We start from the raw sequence: 15,284 nt of genomic DNA on the forward strand, positions 1-15,284 counted from the left end.
TAAAATAAATATGATAAAATTATATTCAATTGATAAATTTATAAATTTTATTTTCATAAATATAAACTATTTATTTAAAATATAATATGATGATAGAACGGCTTAAAATTAACAAACTATATAATACATGTCTAAAAATTAACATATCTTACACTTTTATATATACAATAATAAATTATCTAAAATGAATAAGCATAAAAATATTGGTAAAAAGAAATCCAGTTTTGAAATATGGGTCAGAATTTAGCATAAATTAAATACAAAATATTTTTTAAATATATTTTTTCATGAATATATTAATTTGCTTAATAACTAAATACAAATACAATAAGATAAGTATATAATAAGAAGTGGCAAATACATAAGGTTTAAACAATTAATTAATTATAACATGTAAATTATAAAATTATTGTATTTGAAATAGTTATATAAATATTTAAGTATATGATTAACATTAAAAATATATACCACTTATGTTGTAAAACAATAATTTATGTATAGAAAAGTGAAAACAAACACCCGTGCGGTTGCACGAGTCAAAATCTAGTTTTGATTAAAAGTCAACTATATTGCTTTTTACAGCTAAAATTTTAGAATATCTGGCATTACTATATTTTCGGTACATATAAGTAAATAATATTAACTAATGTTAGTTGTTTAGTTTAATCTCATAACAAATCACCAATCACCTTTTATTGTGAAATGTAAAACTAGTTTTGTGAATTTTGCAGGGTTGAAAAAAAATAGTATCTACGTGTTTGCGAAATTGTGTTATTTTATAAAAGCATGACATCTGCTAAAATAGTAACAGATTATTTATGAATAGCGCGATCGTGAGTCATAAATAAATGTGCACGATGTTGCCTTTTCTGCTAAAGTAGTGTACTATTAGACAAAATAACATGTCACTTTTTTCAAACCAAACATATACTAATTAAAGGGTCAAATGGTAATCAATCGAATTGTTGTTTACTTGATAAAAAATCCCAACGATATTTACTTATGTATGAAAAATGTATGATTTATGTAGTGTAGATTCCTAAGAGATTACTAAAAATAGTATCCTTTTGTCTGTTTCACTGAAAAGGGATCTAATATTTGGAACAAAAACAGAAAGCTCAAAAAAGAAGAAAAATGTACATTTGTTCTTCGGTTAAACATGTTGGCTATTTCTTTTGCCACTAATAACTATACTAGTTACACTGAATCAAAAAATTCAAACCAATGAAACATAGTCAACCTAAACTATAGCTGAAAAAAAATTTAACACCGTAAACTCATCTGTTATCGTATTAGTTTTGGAATACTTCGGATTATAAAATTAGGGAAAATTTTCTTACATCACTGAAATTCATCCAAATGAAAAGTGTAAGCCATTTATTCTGTAGTGTAAAAATTATCTTTACCAGTTGAGAATACTCTGTTACAACACCACCTCTAAAAACTGTAGAAATTTCATGCACTCTATAATTTATATCAAAACTTCACATTTTGTATGTAAAGGAGATATGCTTCGTCACATATTCATGGCTTAATGTTGTCGGTTGAGCTTGATGTGCTGCAGAACCATCTTTGTGCCATAAAAATATCTTGTTCTCTTCAGATTACATCCTCATATATAATACCATATAACATTTCCCATTTGTTGGTTCGGTTTCTCTTCTGAAGTTGTTGCATCGCTAAGTTGTGTCTCAGCCCATAAACTACTCTTAATTTCTGCTATACAGAAGATCTCTAGCCGGTTTCATTTTTATTCTTATAAACCTTATTATTTATGGTTGTTTCGTTGTTTCTAGGAATAGAAAATCAAACTAGAAAATTATAAGAAAACCAAATTCTCATCATCATATATACGTTTCACCAGTATTCTTTAACACATTCTTCCGCTTGTTATAATTAAAATATATTTTTAAGCAATTTTAACTTAGTCCAGATTTCATTTTAACATGTAAACTCTATGTTATATATTGGCTACGGATTTTTCAACAGACTGAAAAGAAAAGCTGTGGAAAAATTAACAGAAACCACAGTTTTGATGTGGCTTTCCTTATTATGTACATTAAACCATCTCCAACCCACCTCTATTTTTATCTCTATATTTTCTCCTAAAATAAAGAAATTCTATTATAGAGGTGGATTTGCTCCAATGTATGCCTCTATAATAGAGTTTCTCTATTTTAAAGGAAAATATAAAGGAATCCTACTTTTTACCTCTATATTTCCCCATATAAATAGAGGAACTCTATTATAGAGGCATACATTAGAGCAAATCCACCTCTATAATAGAAATCTTTATTTTAGAGAAAAATATAGAGATATACATTGGAGATGCTCTTAATGGTTCTTAAAATGGACAAGTTCGTACTTGCGGCCCTTTTTAAACTACAGTTAGTTCTTAAACTGTATACAATCTTTTTAGGTTACTGCCAAAACTAAAAAAAACTTTTGCAACCGGGCATCAATTCGAAACTTCATATTGTAAATCCGTATAATTTTTTTTCTAACTTACAATCTTCTAAAACTCAGAGCCGGTTCTCTATTTGAAAAGTCCGTTGTCTTTTTAAAGCTCATATACATATGTTTTCTATTAAAACATATCTTTGTATAGTAGCTATAATTATCTAATATTGTTAAAAGGTCACGATTTGCCATTTATTATGTTTCTTATAAGTTACAGTTTTCTATCTTATGTATCTTTTTCTTTGAATTACGTAGACACCCATCTTTTACTATATAAATACATAAAATATTTCTTAAATATTTACTTCCGTATAAATCTTCTCCAAATTTTAAAGTTGACCATGAAAAATATTCGTAGCAAAGTAACTTTGGTGAATTTCAATGAAATCAGCGTTTGACACCCCACAAAAAAACATGCAAGATACAAGTAAATGTCTAGGTTAAATTCAGAAACAAAGAGACGTTTTTCTATAATGTGGGAATTATTTTAAGAATGAAATTATAGCGTACCGATTTCGAAGATAAACAAGAAATCATTTTTCTGTAAATCGGTTTGCGGATAGAGTTTTTTTCTCTCTCTCTCTCTCTCTCTCTTTTTTCCTTATTTGGTTAACATGGTCTACTGGAAGGACCAATAGTAAGGTTATCTGATCCATGCACCGGTTAAAGTTATGTTTAGTTTCGTATGGTTCAGTTCAGTGAAGAGATGTCTCAATTGATAGACATGGTTTTAAAGTAGAAAATGTATGAGAAAAAGCTGATAATTTCTTCTAAACAAAAAAAAAGCTGATAAATTGAAAAACACGGTTTAACTAAACATTATTACAATCACACACTTGCAAGAAACTGAATATGACGAGCCAGTACATATATTAAATAAGAATTCACATTCAGAAAAAAAAGCCAACACCAACAACAACATAAGCACAAGCTTATGTTCAATAAGGTACCATATATTAAGAAAACATTGATTTATAATCACATAAACCATGCCATTGTCCATCTCCGTTAGTTGTGTACGGAATGTCCAATACCAGGGCTATGTCCAGGTACCGTGGGCCTAAAGGTATCAACCCCGTGGCTCGGTGGCGGCTGAAGTGGCTCAGCCGGTGGTAATAGCGGCACAGAGCCATCAGCGCTGATTTCCTCAGCCGTCCCCATGGTGGACGTGGTGAGTGTTCGGCCTTCAACGGAACCGAGCTCTTGTTTAATAGTCAAAAGCAACATAAATGCAAAAAGGTAAACATTAATTCTCGCCATTGATTAAAAACCCGAAACGAGAATTAGAAAAATAAATTTATTGTTTATAATATATAGTCGAGGCGAGTATGTATTATGTGTCGATGCATGTAACCTCTTGGAACATTTGGTCTATTTATAGAGATGAAATATAGTACATCACATGGGCGCAACACTTGAGATGTTATTTTAAATATTTTAGTTAAAGAGTCCGTGTGCTTTACAACTATTAGTAAGTACTAAATAATTAAGAATATAATTTATTTATTTTCCTTAATTCATAGCTGCCCTTTCATGATATAAGCTTAGTCGTCCTTCTCTATCCATGGATATTCCGAATAGATCCTATTTGTTGAAGTTTATTTTAATATATCCATTAAGTTATAGATTTTGATTACATAATATGTTTTGTAACTAATCGTTCTTAATACAAATGACATATCAAGAATTGAGTCACAATATAAACCAAGAATTTGGTGTTGTTATTCCGGTGATCAGTAAAGTATTTTGAATATCAAGCTTTGCTTTTGAGAAAGTATTTTGAATGCCGATCAAAACTCCAAGCTGAAGAAGCTCGAGTGAAGAAATTCGGCTGAAGCAAGTGCAGCAAAAACTCTCAGTTAGTCCTAACACCTCTTATAAACTCTCTAACATCTCTTAAAGGGATAAACAAAAGAAGACATTATGAAGTCCTTTCGACACCATCAATCATTGTCAAACTAGTGGAAATAAGGAACCGCATCACCTCAATACGAACATGGGAATACAAGGCTTTTATGAAAGTGATGTGCATCAGTTTGCCTGACGGACCAACCAGTCAACAACAAAGATGTTTTCGGATTAACTCGCGCAAGTTTATTATGTTTCTCCGGCTGGTAATAGATTGATCAAGCTGTCTCGACGGGATCCTAAACCTCTGATAGTTATAACTGCAAATTGTTTTGCTTTAGTAGTTCTCAAGTTTCCCGTTTCTAGTTGGCCATGGTTGTGTTTGGAATATTACTCCCTTGGGGAGAGTTTCATCCTTTTTTCAGGGAATCAAGTTTACCTTGCTGCTACTAGAGTTCCATGTGCATTTCTTGGTGAAATGAGTAAGCTATGCTTCGTCGCTTTTGAAGCCTCTCTACATAACGGTCCAATCCAGTTATGCTCTTCTACCTCCTCCTTGATTGAGGATGGCTGTGTTCTCAAGGCTTAGAAGCATCTTGTGCGCTTGCTTAGTATCCATGGCATTCTTATTCTCAGCTCCAACATCAACGTCGATTATAGAGGACTGCTTCATGTTCAGTGTTGGGCTTGTGTGAATACTGTTCCTATCTACCGTACTTTCAGTTTCGATATTGCTTTTGTAGCTATCGTTCTTTTGGCTATCTTGGCTATCTTGGCTATCGTTTCATTTTCATTTGTATTGAACTTTTACTCCATTCTTGGAGATTAAGATAGCAATGAAAGCTTAAGTTCACAAAAAAACAATGAAACAATACGAACTAAACATAAAATTAACGTTTTCTTTGAGATATTTTTTTTTTGTCGAAAACTTACTTTTATTCAATATGGCCTGTTAAAGACAATAACAAAAAATTGATAGGATATATCGTTTCAAAAAAGCCTAAAGAAGCTTTTGAAAAACAGATCTAAACCATTAAAAATATGATCAGTCAAATGTGACTTCACCAGAAATCATTTATGAAATCCATACCGAAATTAGGTTGGATTTTCCCAATACATTGATACCAGAAAAACTTGTTCTGCGTTTTTAACAATCGATTAAGGATATGACTGGTTTTCCCGCTACCACCCGCAAACGCAGCTTTTGCGGTTGGTAGCGGTTGTTGGAGTTTTGCAACAATCGTTCAAACCGCTTCAAACCGTTCCAAACCGTTCTGAACTTCAAAAATTCAAAAGTTGGTTCCAGCTAGCGTTTGCGGTTGCGGGCGGTTGCGGGAGGATAAAAAAAATTTCTTTTTTTTCCAAAACAATATAAATACAAAAATAAAAATATTCAATAAAAAAATTAAATTAGAATTATAAAAATGCTAAAATATATCTATTATATTTTAATTAATATTATAAAACTTTAAAATAAAAATATTTTCTATAATTTTTAAAAAATTTTAAGTATAACTTTCTAAATAGAACTTTTATATTTATTATAATATTATTATTTTTGATATTTTTATAATTGTATAAAATGTAAATATTGTTAATTTATTATTTAACCGCTGCTGCATTTGGTAGTTAATCAGTCATAAGTATCCCGCAAACTCACCAATTTCTAACCGCAGAACCAGTCGTACAAATCTTTTAAAACTGCTGGAAACCGCAACCACCCGTTCCCGCAACCGCAACCGCTGCGGTTGAACCAGTCAGATCCTAAAAATTCTCCAAATAAAAATAGATTTTTTTTTCTTTGGTTAGATATGTTCCAGAAAAGGTCTCTTCAAAAAGGTTTGCTCTAAAACCCGTCGAACAACATGTGATAACTATTACAACGAAGATCAAAGCAAACTGGATATATCTTCAATTATAAAAACCAGAGGAAAAAAAAAATCCCCAAAAACTTTGAAAAAAAACAATCAAAATAAAATTATAATACTCGAAAGCAAAAAAAAAAACATTATTAGAGGAGAAGAAATTGTTAAAAGAGAAAAAGAAGAAGAAACCTAAATAAAATCATAATACTAGAAAGAAAAAAAAATATAATGAGAATAAAATCATAATACTTTTCTATGAGATTGATATACTAAAAAGAAAAGAAAAATATACTTCTTCTGTTTGCTCTGAAAAAAAGAACTTTTTAGAGTATTCATGTATATTAAAAATATAATGAATGCTTACAATTAAATTTCGTGTTTATTTTAAAATACATTTTCTAATAACCATCAACCAATAATATTTAATTAATTTAAAAATTTCAATTAATGTTACACAACTTATCATTAATTACTAAAGTTATCTTAAATTCTAGAAAATCTGTTTTTGTAAAACAAAAATATATTTAAAAAATATATTTTTTCGAGGACAGAGTGGTTGTTTAATTATTGTCGTCAGCTCACTTTTAAAGTTTTATCAAACATGCATGTAAATGCCTAAAATGACCCCCAAATATATTAAACATTATTAAGAACTGAAAAATCTCAATTTTCTTAAAACTAAATTCAATTCTTTCCATCACATTTTATATTTTAAAAATCTAGAAAAAAATTTCTTTCGAGGACGGACTCAATTAGTGTCGTCAGCTCACTTTGAAAGTTTTATCAAACATGCATGTAAATGTGTAAAATAACCCCAAATTTAGTAAACATTATTAAGAACAAAAGACCCCAATTTTTAAAAACTAATTACAATTATCTCCATCAAATTTTATATTTTCATTTTGATGGTACATGTAATGGCAAATATGTGATTTAGCGACAGATGGGAGGGTTTTTAAAAGTAGTTACGCCACAATTATTACGCTACCTTGTTCCCGTCCCGTTAAGTCACCGTCGAAAACCGACACGTGTCGCTCAATCTACTCAGCAGCATGCGATCCAAATAACGGCGCCTTCAGTTACCCGTCAAAGATTCCCCGTCACTGTAACGGGACCACAGAAACAACGCCATCTCTCTATCACGACACAAACTCAAAACTCAATCCCGACCGTTAAAGCAAAACTCCATCTTCTTCTTGCTTCTGTCTTTCGTCTTCCTCGTCCTCTTCAGCTCTAATCATCTCTCTCTCTCTCTCTCTCGGAGACTTTAACGTCACGGACACGCAATGGTGAGAAAATGCAGAAAAACTAAAGGGACGGTGGGAGCTTCGTCTACGTATATGCAGCTTCGCAGCCGGAGAATCGTTTACAGATCGGAAAAAGCTAGCTCGTCGTCGTCGTCTTGTTGCGCGAGTAACAACAATGGAGTTATAGATCTTGAGGTGATTCAATACTAGTACTATTAAATACGGATTCTAGAATCTTGTAACTGTAGAAAATATAATCATTAATGTTTTTTTTATTAAATTTAATATTTTTGAAAATTTATGAGGATTTTCATTTACTGCTCTCTAGCTAGATCTTCGGTTTCTTTTTTCTTTTCGAAAATTTGAATTTTTGTTATTGTTGTTGTTACAGGAGGAAAGAGATGGTGAGACTGAAACGTCGTCGTGTCGACGGTGAGTAAATGTTTTTAAAATCATTTGAAATTTGAAGGTTTATGAATTTTCCCGGTTCTTGTTTCATTATATTAATTCACTCTCTCTTCTAATTATTTTCTTTCAGGAGTAGTAAGAGGAAGCTATTTGAAAACCTTAGAGAAAAAGAATCTATGGAGAATTCACAGCAAATCGTAGCTGGTTTTGATTCCGCCGTGAAAGAATCATCGGATTGTTGTTGCAGCCGGAGAACATCTTTGTCAACGACGGAGGAGAAGGGGAAATCAGCGACGGAGCAACCACCAACGGCAGTGGAGATTGAAGATTTTTTCGTGGAAGCTGAGAAACAGCTCCATGATAATTTCAAGAAGAAGTACGTTTACAATTTTTCAACTTTATTTTTTTTAATGTCAATTTTATTTATAATTTAGGAGAATGTTTATCAAAAAACAAAGTTGAGTGAGAGTTTCTTGTCTTTAACTACAACTTAAGAGAGTTTGTATTTTTGTCTGTTAATTTATAGGTATAACTTTGATTTCGAGAAGGAGAAGCCATTAGAAGGACGCTACGAGTGGGTTAAATTATCAGAGTAATGAAGAAAATGATGATGGTGATGAAGCATACGTTTATTTAACTTTTAGTATCTAATTTTCAGAGAATAATTCCAATTTATTTATTTCTAGAATAGAAGCTTTTGTGAGGAAAGATTTGTAGCAGAATGTTTGAAAGTACGAATCTGCACAGAAATAAAGGCTTTTTGGGGTTTCAGAACAGATTTTGTTTTCTGCAAAAGTGAAAAAAGATAAACCCAGAAAAGCTGTGTCTTTTTGCTTAACTCTTTCTCCTCTTCTTCTTCTCTCATGTTGTACAGTTTTGTCCTCTCATTATAATGATTTTCTATATTCACACTCTTTTTTTTGTCCTCTCATTATAATGATTTTCCGAAAATTCCCTAAGCGTTTTGGTCTTTCAGTGCGTTTTAAACATCCCAAACGCTTTTCTGAAATTCTGAATATTCTTATCAATGGAATATACATCAAAGCTCAACTAGTTAAGTACTAATAACTAATCAGGTTCTAAATTTGTAATGAAAACAAAATATGATTCTATCTTTGTTTAGCCACAACTTAATTTTTGATAACAAAAAATCAAAACCAACAAGTTTACTCCTAACCCTAAACTAACGTTTACCATATACAGCTTGCTTAGTTTTGACTTTTTTTGCTTTAGAGTGAATTACTATTTACCGATGCCAAGATAATATATTGAAATTGATTGACACTTAAAATAATTTTAGTCCGCTAGTCGACATTTTAATTACCCTTTTATGCACCAACCCGTACCAACCATACCAACTGTTCTACCAATCAGAATATCAAATAGTATGCCGATAGACTCTGATTGTCTTAAACAATTACTCATATATATATATATATATATATATATTAATAGCAAACCATCAGCATTCCGTCACAAGGCACTTTCGTTGAAAGAAAAATGCATTGCAAGTATAACAAATCCACTACGCATACGTCATCTTCATCCGTCTCGATAGTCGATATAAGTGTTCCTTTACCAGGTTTCATGCAAATTATAAAAATAAAAAATTTGTTTATACTCATACGAATACATGCGACTCCTTGAACTTTTGTTGAATTTCACTTTTTGCGACTCTAAAAGTACAGAAACTTAGATATGTCCATAGAAAATTTGACATTAAATCCTTAAGAAGATATTTTATGTAACAAAAAATCAGTATATATCAACATTTATTTTGAAACCAGAAGAATTATTAGGATATAGTGGGTCGAGTAATTTTAATTTTTTTCCAAAATGCATATATTGTTGTTTAAATCACATTATTACAAATGATGCAAAAAATGATTTTGGACTAGTTTCCGGTGACTTAAAAACAAAGCTTTTCTCATGGACCATCTGGGTGTACATTTGTCTAAATTTTTCTCATGGACCATTTGTTTGTTTTTTCTAAACTCGACGTTGTAGTTTTCTTCTTAAAAAAATAAGCCCCACATTTTTTAAACTCTTTGTTTCCTATCTTGACAAATTTACTTTTAACCCACCCTTTCCAGGATGGAGCTACCCATAACTAGTCAGGGGAAGAGCTACAACGGTTCAGAGACGCACACATAAGATACGTATAATATAAAACTATAAACGAAAAATAGATGATAGAAAATGTTCATAGGTTACATAAATTTGTAGTGTAGCCACAGGTTGGTGGGGTTCACTGATAGGCAGGCCAGTTGCCCTGCCCTCTAATCCACTCCACTACTATCTGTACAAAACGAAATATGAGTTCGTTCATGTTGGCTAGCTTTGGCCATTCCAGTTTTCTTAGTAATTAATGTAAGTGTAAAAAAGCAACAAAATAAAATAGCGCAGAAGATTTATCAAGGGATAATGAATATAAGCAAACATATATTATCATATTAGCAAGCAAACACTTTTTGCGATATTAGAACTTATATTAAACAATTCTTTGCAATACTTGTTCAATCATGGTTACACTAACACGATAGCAATCGCTACGAACGATGTTAAGTTATATAAATTTATGGTTTTTTGTCGTCTGATACGTCAACGTCTAACTACTCAAGATGAACCCAAGAACACTTATCAAGAGATTCTCATTTTTCTTTCATAAAATCACTTTTCAGTGTCTTATCGATTCTTTGTCGATTTCTTGGCCATTTTATAATGTTTTCGTATTTTCAAAATCTTAATCCAAAGATCTTTAAGGAATCTATGAATATGGACATCTTTCATATTAATAAGTATATGTTTATTTTTGAAATTGCGGTTATTCATTTTTTTAAAGCATAAGTTTGTTTTCCAATTTTACCTTATTTTTTCTTTCTAAAACATAAATTTACTGCTTAAGTTTATCTTATTCTAACTCAGCATTTTGCATCCACATGGTTTGTTTGCTTTGCATGCCTTATGTATTAACAACAAATGACTTCATCAAGACATATATATATATATATATATATATATAAAATTTTCGACTTGCATCTTCGATTAAAGCTTATAATTTTGATTTATATATATTCTTTATTTGATTTCTAAGGTTCGGTATATATAATTTGCATGTGAGTTGTTACAGAAAAAAATTAACTACAATATAGTAGTTAACTTAACTATGATTCTATTGCATAATAAAAGGTCTTTTTGGTGTTTTGTTCATTTTAACGCTTTGTGACTTGTATTGCCCTTAAACGAAGAGATTCTTCCAAAGCAGTGTTTTCCAAAGTAAACAGAGAAGAAAAGAAAGAAGAAAAAGAGAACAAATTGGAAGTTAAGAGATCCCATCAAACAAAAACCATATTTGTACGGTGCAAGCTAAGGTTAGTCACACCAAATGCAGTTTCATCAGATGTCAAATAGAACTCTCTAACAGAGTTTGAGTTTGCTCTAGTGATGTTCTATTTTAGAGTTAAAAATAAAATAATAAACAAAAAAACAAATTATTCTATATTTGAAGTAAACATATCTTTTACTAGGAGTATATTATAAAGTGAGAAATAGAATATCATTTTGAAGCATTTTATTATAAATTTTATTTTAGAATAAAAATAGAATGAGATTGAAGATGTCTTACTTACAAGTGTCTATGATGACCACACATAGAATTATCAAAAAAGCTACTAACTAAAACAATAAAAGAAGATTGTTTATTAAATTCAAAAAAACAGAAAAAAAACAAACAAGCCAGAAACAATTATCTTTTTTTTTTTGTGTTAACCAAAGGATAAAGCGGTAGATATTGGAAATTTTCAGAGATCTGTTTTAACTTTTTAGTATCTACCGGCTTATCGTTGGTATGTTTCAGTTTATTTGATTGTTAATATATGTTCCACCGATTAAACATGATATTTTAATCGCCAACCACTGAAATATGTTGAAATTCGTTTCAACTATCAATATGAATCAAATCCAAAACAAAGGTCAAATGAGCGCAAAAAGTTTCTTTCCTCTTCAAGAAGATGAAACTTATTACGACAAAAATACATGAAATCAATCAAATGTTTGTAAAACAAAACAAAAAAACTAAGTGAAAAAACTCTTATCGCACGTTCTAATGATGTGGTATATGATATATACATTACTCCAACCAAAACAATGATTATCTTCTTCTCTTTTGGTTCACTGCAATTCTCTTCTTCTTGGTCGTCACTGTAATTCACCAACAGGTGCCTCGTTGAGCCATAGGAAGTGAATGAAATCGTACAGCTTCGCGCTGACACTAACCTGCAACCATGGGAAAAAATATACAAATTTTTTTTTCATAAAACCAGAATATGAGTTTTTAAACCTTTTTTTAAGAGAGATTATAAACCTTGTAAGGAGTAGGGTTTAATCTTCTCATATGATCAGGTCGCATGTTTTCAAGCTGTTTGATGCAACGGTCTCGTATCTCTTTCAGTGGTGGTAATTCTTCTCTTGCTTCATCTTCACCATACAGACAAAGAGAGATTAAAAGCTGAATTAGTTACAACATCATGGCTTTACAGTAAAGTAAAATGTTTTTACCAGCACTTCCACGCCAGTAACATTTGAGGAGCTCTTCAACACGTTGTGGCACTACATATGCTCTTTTGGATTCATTAAAAGGATGACGACACAGTAAACGCTCACCAACCTTTATAATCCATTAAAAAAAGAATAATAATCATGTAAAATTTAAATAAGGTAAAAATGTTAATATCTATTTTTTTTTACCTTTGGAGGTGGCTCATTCTCTCCAGTCATTATATCCACTAGTGGGTAACCTTCTTTTCCGTACAATCTGTAACTTCGCTTTTTACACGGTATTGATACCTAAGCAGATCATAATGATAATTATATTAAGTGCAATGTTACATTAAATGATAGAAGCACAAGAGAGAGAGAGTTTATAACCTTTGTAACATCTTCAGAAAGTTTGATCCGAGGCTGATTGTTTATCTCGACGAGTTTGAAAACGCAGCCTAAGGCTGCTTGTGCATAGCAAGTGACTAAGTAAGTCCCTATACCAAAAGCATCCACCTCATGTCCCTACCGAGATAAAAAAAAAACACATTTGGTTACATCAATCTGATGGGTCACTTGAGAGTGAGGTTAGTTTAGGGAATCACCTGCTTGTTTAAAGCGTCGATAGTCTCTTCATTTAGATCATTACTAGCGGTGACGATCATCTTCCCAAAACCAGGCACTTTTAGTTCTCTCTCTACTGCGCAGAAGAAATTTCTGGCCTCTGTAGATAGATATGCCAAGTCACCTGAGTCCAGTCTAATACCTAATGCTTTGTATCTGCACATCAACAACACCATCTCAGATTCTCGTATGCAACTGAATAAGAAGAAAGATAAAGAGATTCTTACACACCCTAAGTCATTCAGAGCTAAAGCAACTGCGCAGAAGTTAGGAATCCCACTCTTCATCACCTGTAAGAACGTTGGCAACAGTTATTACTTTGTAGCTTTTGCAACGTTAGCACCAACAGCTATTATTACTCACATCGTATGTGTCTACAAGGGCAAGAAAGGCTTTGGGGAATGCCAGTGCATATGAGATGAAAGCTGCTAGCTCGCTTTGATTTGTCTCAGAGAAAAAGCCACTTAGAGAAGGTGAATACTATCATCATCCACAAGTAACCAAAAAATGAGATTAATTTTTTTATAAATATGTAGCAGGAGTAGAACAATGATCCTGTGACAAACCTGAATCTTTGTTAACCATGTCTGAACCAGACTAATAAAGTCATCACATGTGGTTTCCCCATCAGCACTTTGAAGCACTTTGTCAACAATCTCATCAGTGCTCTGTAAACCAAAGTTCGAGTAACTATATTAATACTGCTAGTGATATTGGCAGAACATAAGATAAAAAAAAATGTATATCAGATTCAAAACACAAAGGCATTGATTCAGAACCTGTCCTTGTAATTTAACAGATTAACAAGAACCACTTATTTTCAAGAAACTTCATGTTATTTCTCTACTGCTAAATTTGTTTAAAAAATATATTTATTAATTTTTTGCTGAAGTGGACTGACCATGAATGAGCTAACAAAAGCATGGGAATGTGTGCCACGGAGAGGTATCCCAAAAAGTTTTCCAGCTGCTACGTTGCTGCCATTGGCATATACACACAATAACACAAAAGCATATCATTTCTACTTTCCCTTTATTTATAAGAACAAACAAGAAAGATCAAAAAACACCAATAGCTTACCTTGTAGCATCAAAACCTCCAAGGTAGCAATATTTAGATGCGCTTATTGCACCATCAGGTCCCTAAGATACCAAAAACTAAGAACATGGAAAGATCTCAAAATATATACACAGAACAAAGATAGAAACCTGAGCTCTCCGAGCACCAAACTCAAGCAGACTCTTAGACTTGCCGGCAACAAACCGGTGTCTTGCTGCGTTGGTAGCTACCAAAGATGCAAAATTGACAAGATTGAGGAACGGAGTTTCCAACAATTGAACAACCTATGATTTTGATTTTACAAACAACCAAACCATCGTTTATAATCTTATTAAAAAAAAAAAAAACAAGACAGTGTTACAGAACATGAGAGAGACTCACACCAACAGGTCCTTCAACTCTCATGAGAGGCACCTTAGGGAAAACAACAGACCCTTCAGGAATCGCATAGACTTCAACGTCAGAGCAATCAAGCCCTTTAAGATAATCACAGAAAGCTTCCTAATTTCAATCAAAACCCACATCGAATCAAATCAGAACTAAATAACAAGAAGAAATCAAATTCAAAAATCAGGATACCTCAGATCCAGGCAAGGAGTCACGAACGTAATCGATCTCTTGGTGGGTCAATTTGAAATTGGCGAGGAACTTGACACACTCTTCTAACCCAGCGAAGACAGTGTACTCGCCGCCAAACGGGTTCTTACGAAAGTACAGATCGAAGCTGTAAAGGAAACATAAAGATCAGAACTTTAATAAGCGAAAGGGATGAAGAAGGTTGTTTAGATACACGGATCGTTCGTTTTGTTTGCCAGCTTTCCAATAAGCGTAAGCCATGGTGAATTGGTAGAGATCGTTGAGGAGAGGTGTGACCATGGGGTTGGTGGGTCCTTCTATGACCCGACCCGGTTGGTTTCCATTCTCTTTCGGCTCCATTGTTTGTGTCTCCAATTTGTTGTGGTAAGGAAAATAAATGGCTTCGTGTGTTGTTTGGTTACAGTGAGAGTGGTTTGGTGGTGGTCAGAGGAGAAGAAAATTAAAAATGGAGAATTTAAAAAGAGACGAGGACAACCACATAAACAAAACCCACTGTTTCAGCTTTGACCTAGTCTTACCCCTTTAATTGTGTTGTGCTTTTGATTTTATTAATTTTTCTTTTTGATAATTAACAAAAAAAAAAGAAATCTGTGGAAAATTTGATTTTAACTTGTTTGACCGTCGACCAAAAAAAAAAACT

At 32.2% G+C, this 15,284-nt stretch overlaps 3 protein-coding genes across 4 annotated transcripts; 1 reads left to right on the forward strand and 2 right to left on the reverse strand.

The window, feature by feature from the left end:
* Nucleotides 1–1,580: 1,580 nt before the first annotated feature.
* LOC103842412 (precursor of CEP3) lies at nt 1,581–5,760 on the reverse strand. The gene has a single exon (XM_033280828.1). The coding sequence runs from the start codon at nt 3,718–3,720 to the stop codon at nt 3,469–3,471; it is 252 nt and encodes an 83-aa protein (XP_033136719.1). The 5' UTR covers nt 3,721–5,760; the 3' UTR covers nt 1,581–3,468.
* Nucleotides 5,761–7,257: 1,497 nt separating this feature from the next.
* Nucleotides 7,258–8,753, forward strand: LOC103842414 (cyclin-dependent kinase inhibitor 1). Of its 2 annotated transcripts, none has more exons than XM_033280821.1 (4): nt 7,258–7,615; nt 7,803–7,852; nt 7,959–8,204; nt 8,355–8,753. In XM_033280821.1, the coding sequence occupies exons 1-4, from the start codon at nt 7,460–7,462 to the stop codon at nt 8,422–8,424; spliced, it is 522 nt and encodes a 173-aa protein (XP_033136712.1). In that variant the 5' UTR covers nt 7,258–7,459; the 3' UTR covers nt 8,425–8,753. The 2 variants fall into 2 exon arrangements, with proteins under 2 accessions (XP_033136712.1, XP_009117281.1); XM_009119033.3 differs by having other exon boundaries at nt 7,339–7,615; nt 7,812–7,852.
* A 2,994-nt stretch (nt 8,754–11,747) lies between these two features.
* Nucleotides 11,748–15,155, reverse strand: LOC103842415 (nicotinate phosphoribosyltransferase 2). The gene is made up of 15 exons (XM_009119034.2): nt 14,838–15,155; nt 14,627–14,771; nt 14,429–14,548; nt 14,197–14,331; nt 14,069–14,130; nt 13,890–13,965; nt 13,555–13,656; nt 13,352–13,468; nt 13,220–13,278; nt 12,970–13,144; nt 12,755–12,889; nt 12,575–12,673; nt 12,386–12,494; nt 12,192–12,304; nt 11,748–12,103 (listed from the first exon to the last, which is right to left on the reverse strand). The coding sequence occupies exons 1-15, from the start codon at nt 14,981–14,983 to the stop codon at nt 12,026–12,028; spliced, it is 1,671 nt and encodes a 556-aa protein (XP_009117282.1). The 5' UTR covers nt 14,984–15,155; the 3' UTR covers nt 11,748–12,025.
* Nucleotides 15,156–15,284: the final 129 nt, after the last annotated feature.

This window comes from Brassica rapa, chromosome A09 (genome assembly GCF_000309985.2).
Source record: "Brassica rapa cultivar Chiifu-401-42 chromosome A09, CAAS_Brap_v3.01, whole genome shotgun sequence".
NCBI lineage: Eukaryota > Viridiplantae > Streptophyta > Magnoliopsida > Brassicales > Brassicaceae > Brassica > Brassica rapa.

Excerpts from the sequence above, each read along its gene's own strand:
- LOC103842412 (XM_033280828.1), bottom strand. The coding sequence starts at position 3,720 with ATGGCGAGAATTAATGTTTACCTTTTTGCATTTATGTTGCTTTTGACT.
- LOC103842414 (XM_033280821.1), top strand. The coding sequence starts at position 7,460 with ATGGTGAGAAAATGCAGAAAAACTAAAGGGACGGTGGGAGCTTCGTCT. Across the intron at positions 7,853-7,958 it reads GAAACGTCGTCGTGTCGACG|GAGTAGTAAGAGGAAGCTAT; the intron begins GTGAGTAAATGT and ends ATTTTCTTTCAG. Across the intron at positions 8,205-8,354 it reads CATGATAATTTCAAGAAGAA|GTATAACTTTGATTTCGAGA; the intron begins GTACGTTTACAA and ends GTTAATTTATAG.
- LOC103842415 (XM_009119034.2), bottom strand. The coding sequence starts at position 14,983 with ATGGAGCCGAAAGAGAATGGAAACCAACCGGGTCGGGTCATAGAAGGA. Across the intron at positions 14,549-14,626 it reads ACTCCTTGCCTGGATCTGAG|GAAGCTTTCTGTGATTATCT; the intron begins GTATCCTGATTT and ends GATTGAAATTAG. Across the intron at positions 13,145-13,219 it reads TTAGCTCTGAATGACTTAGG|ATACAAAGCATTAGGTATTA; the intron begins GTGTGTAAGAAT and ends GTTGATGTGCAG.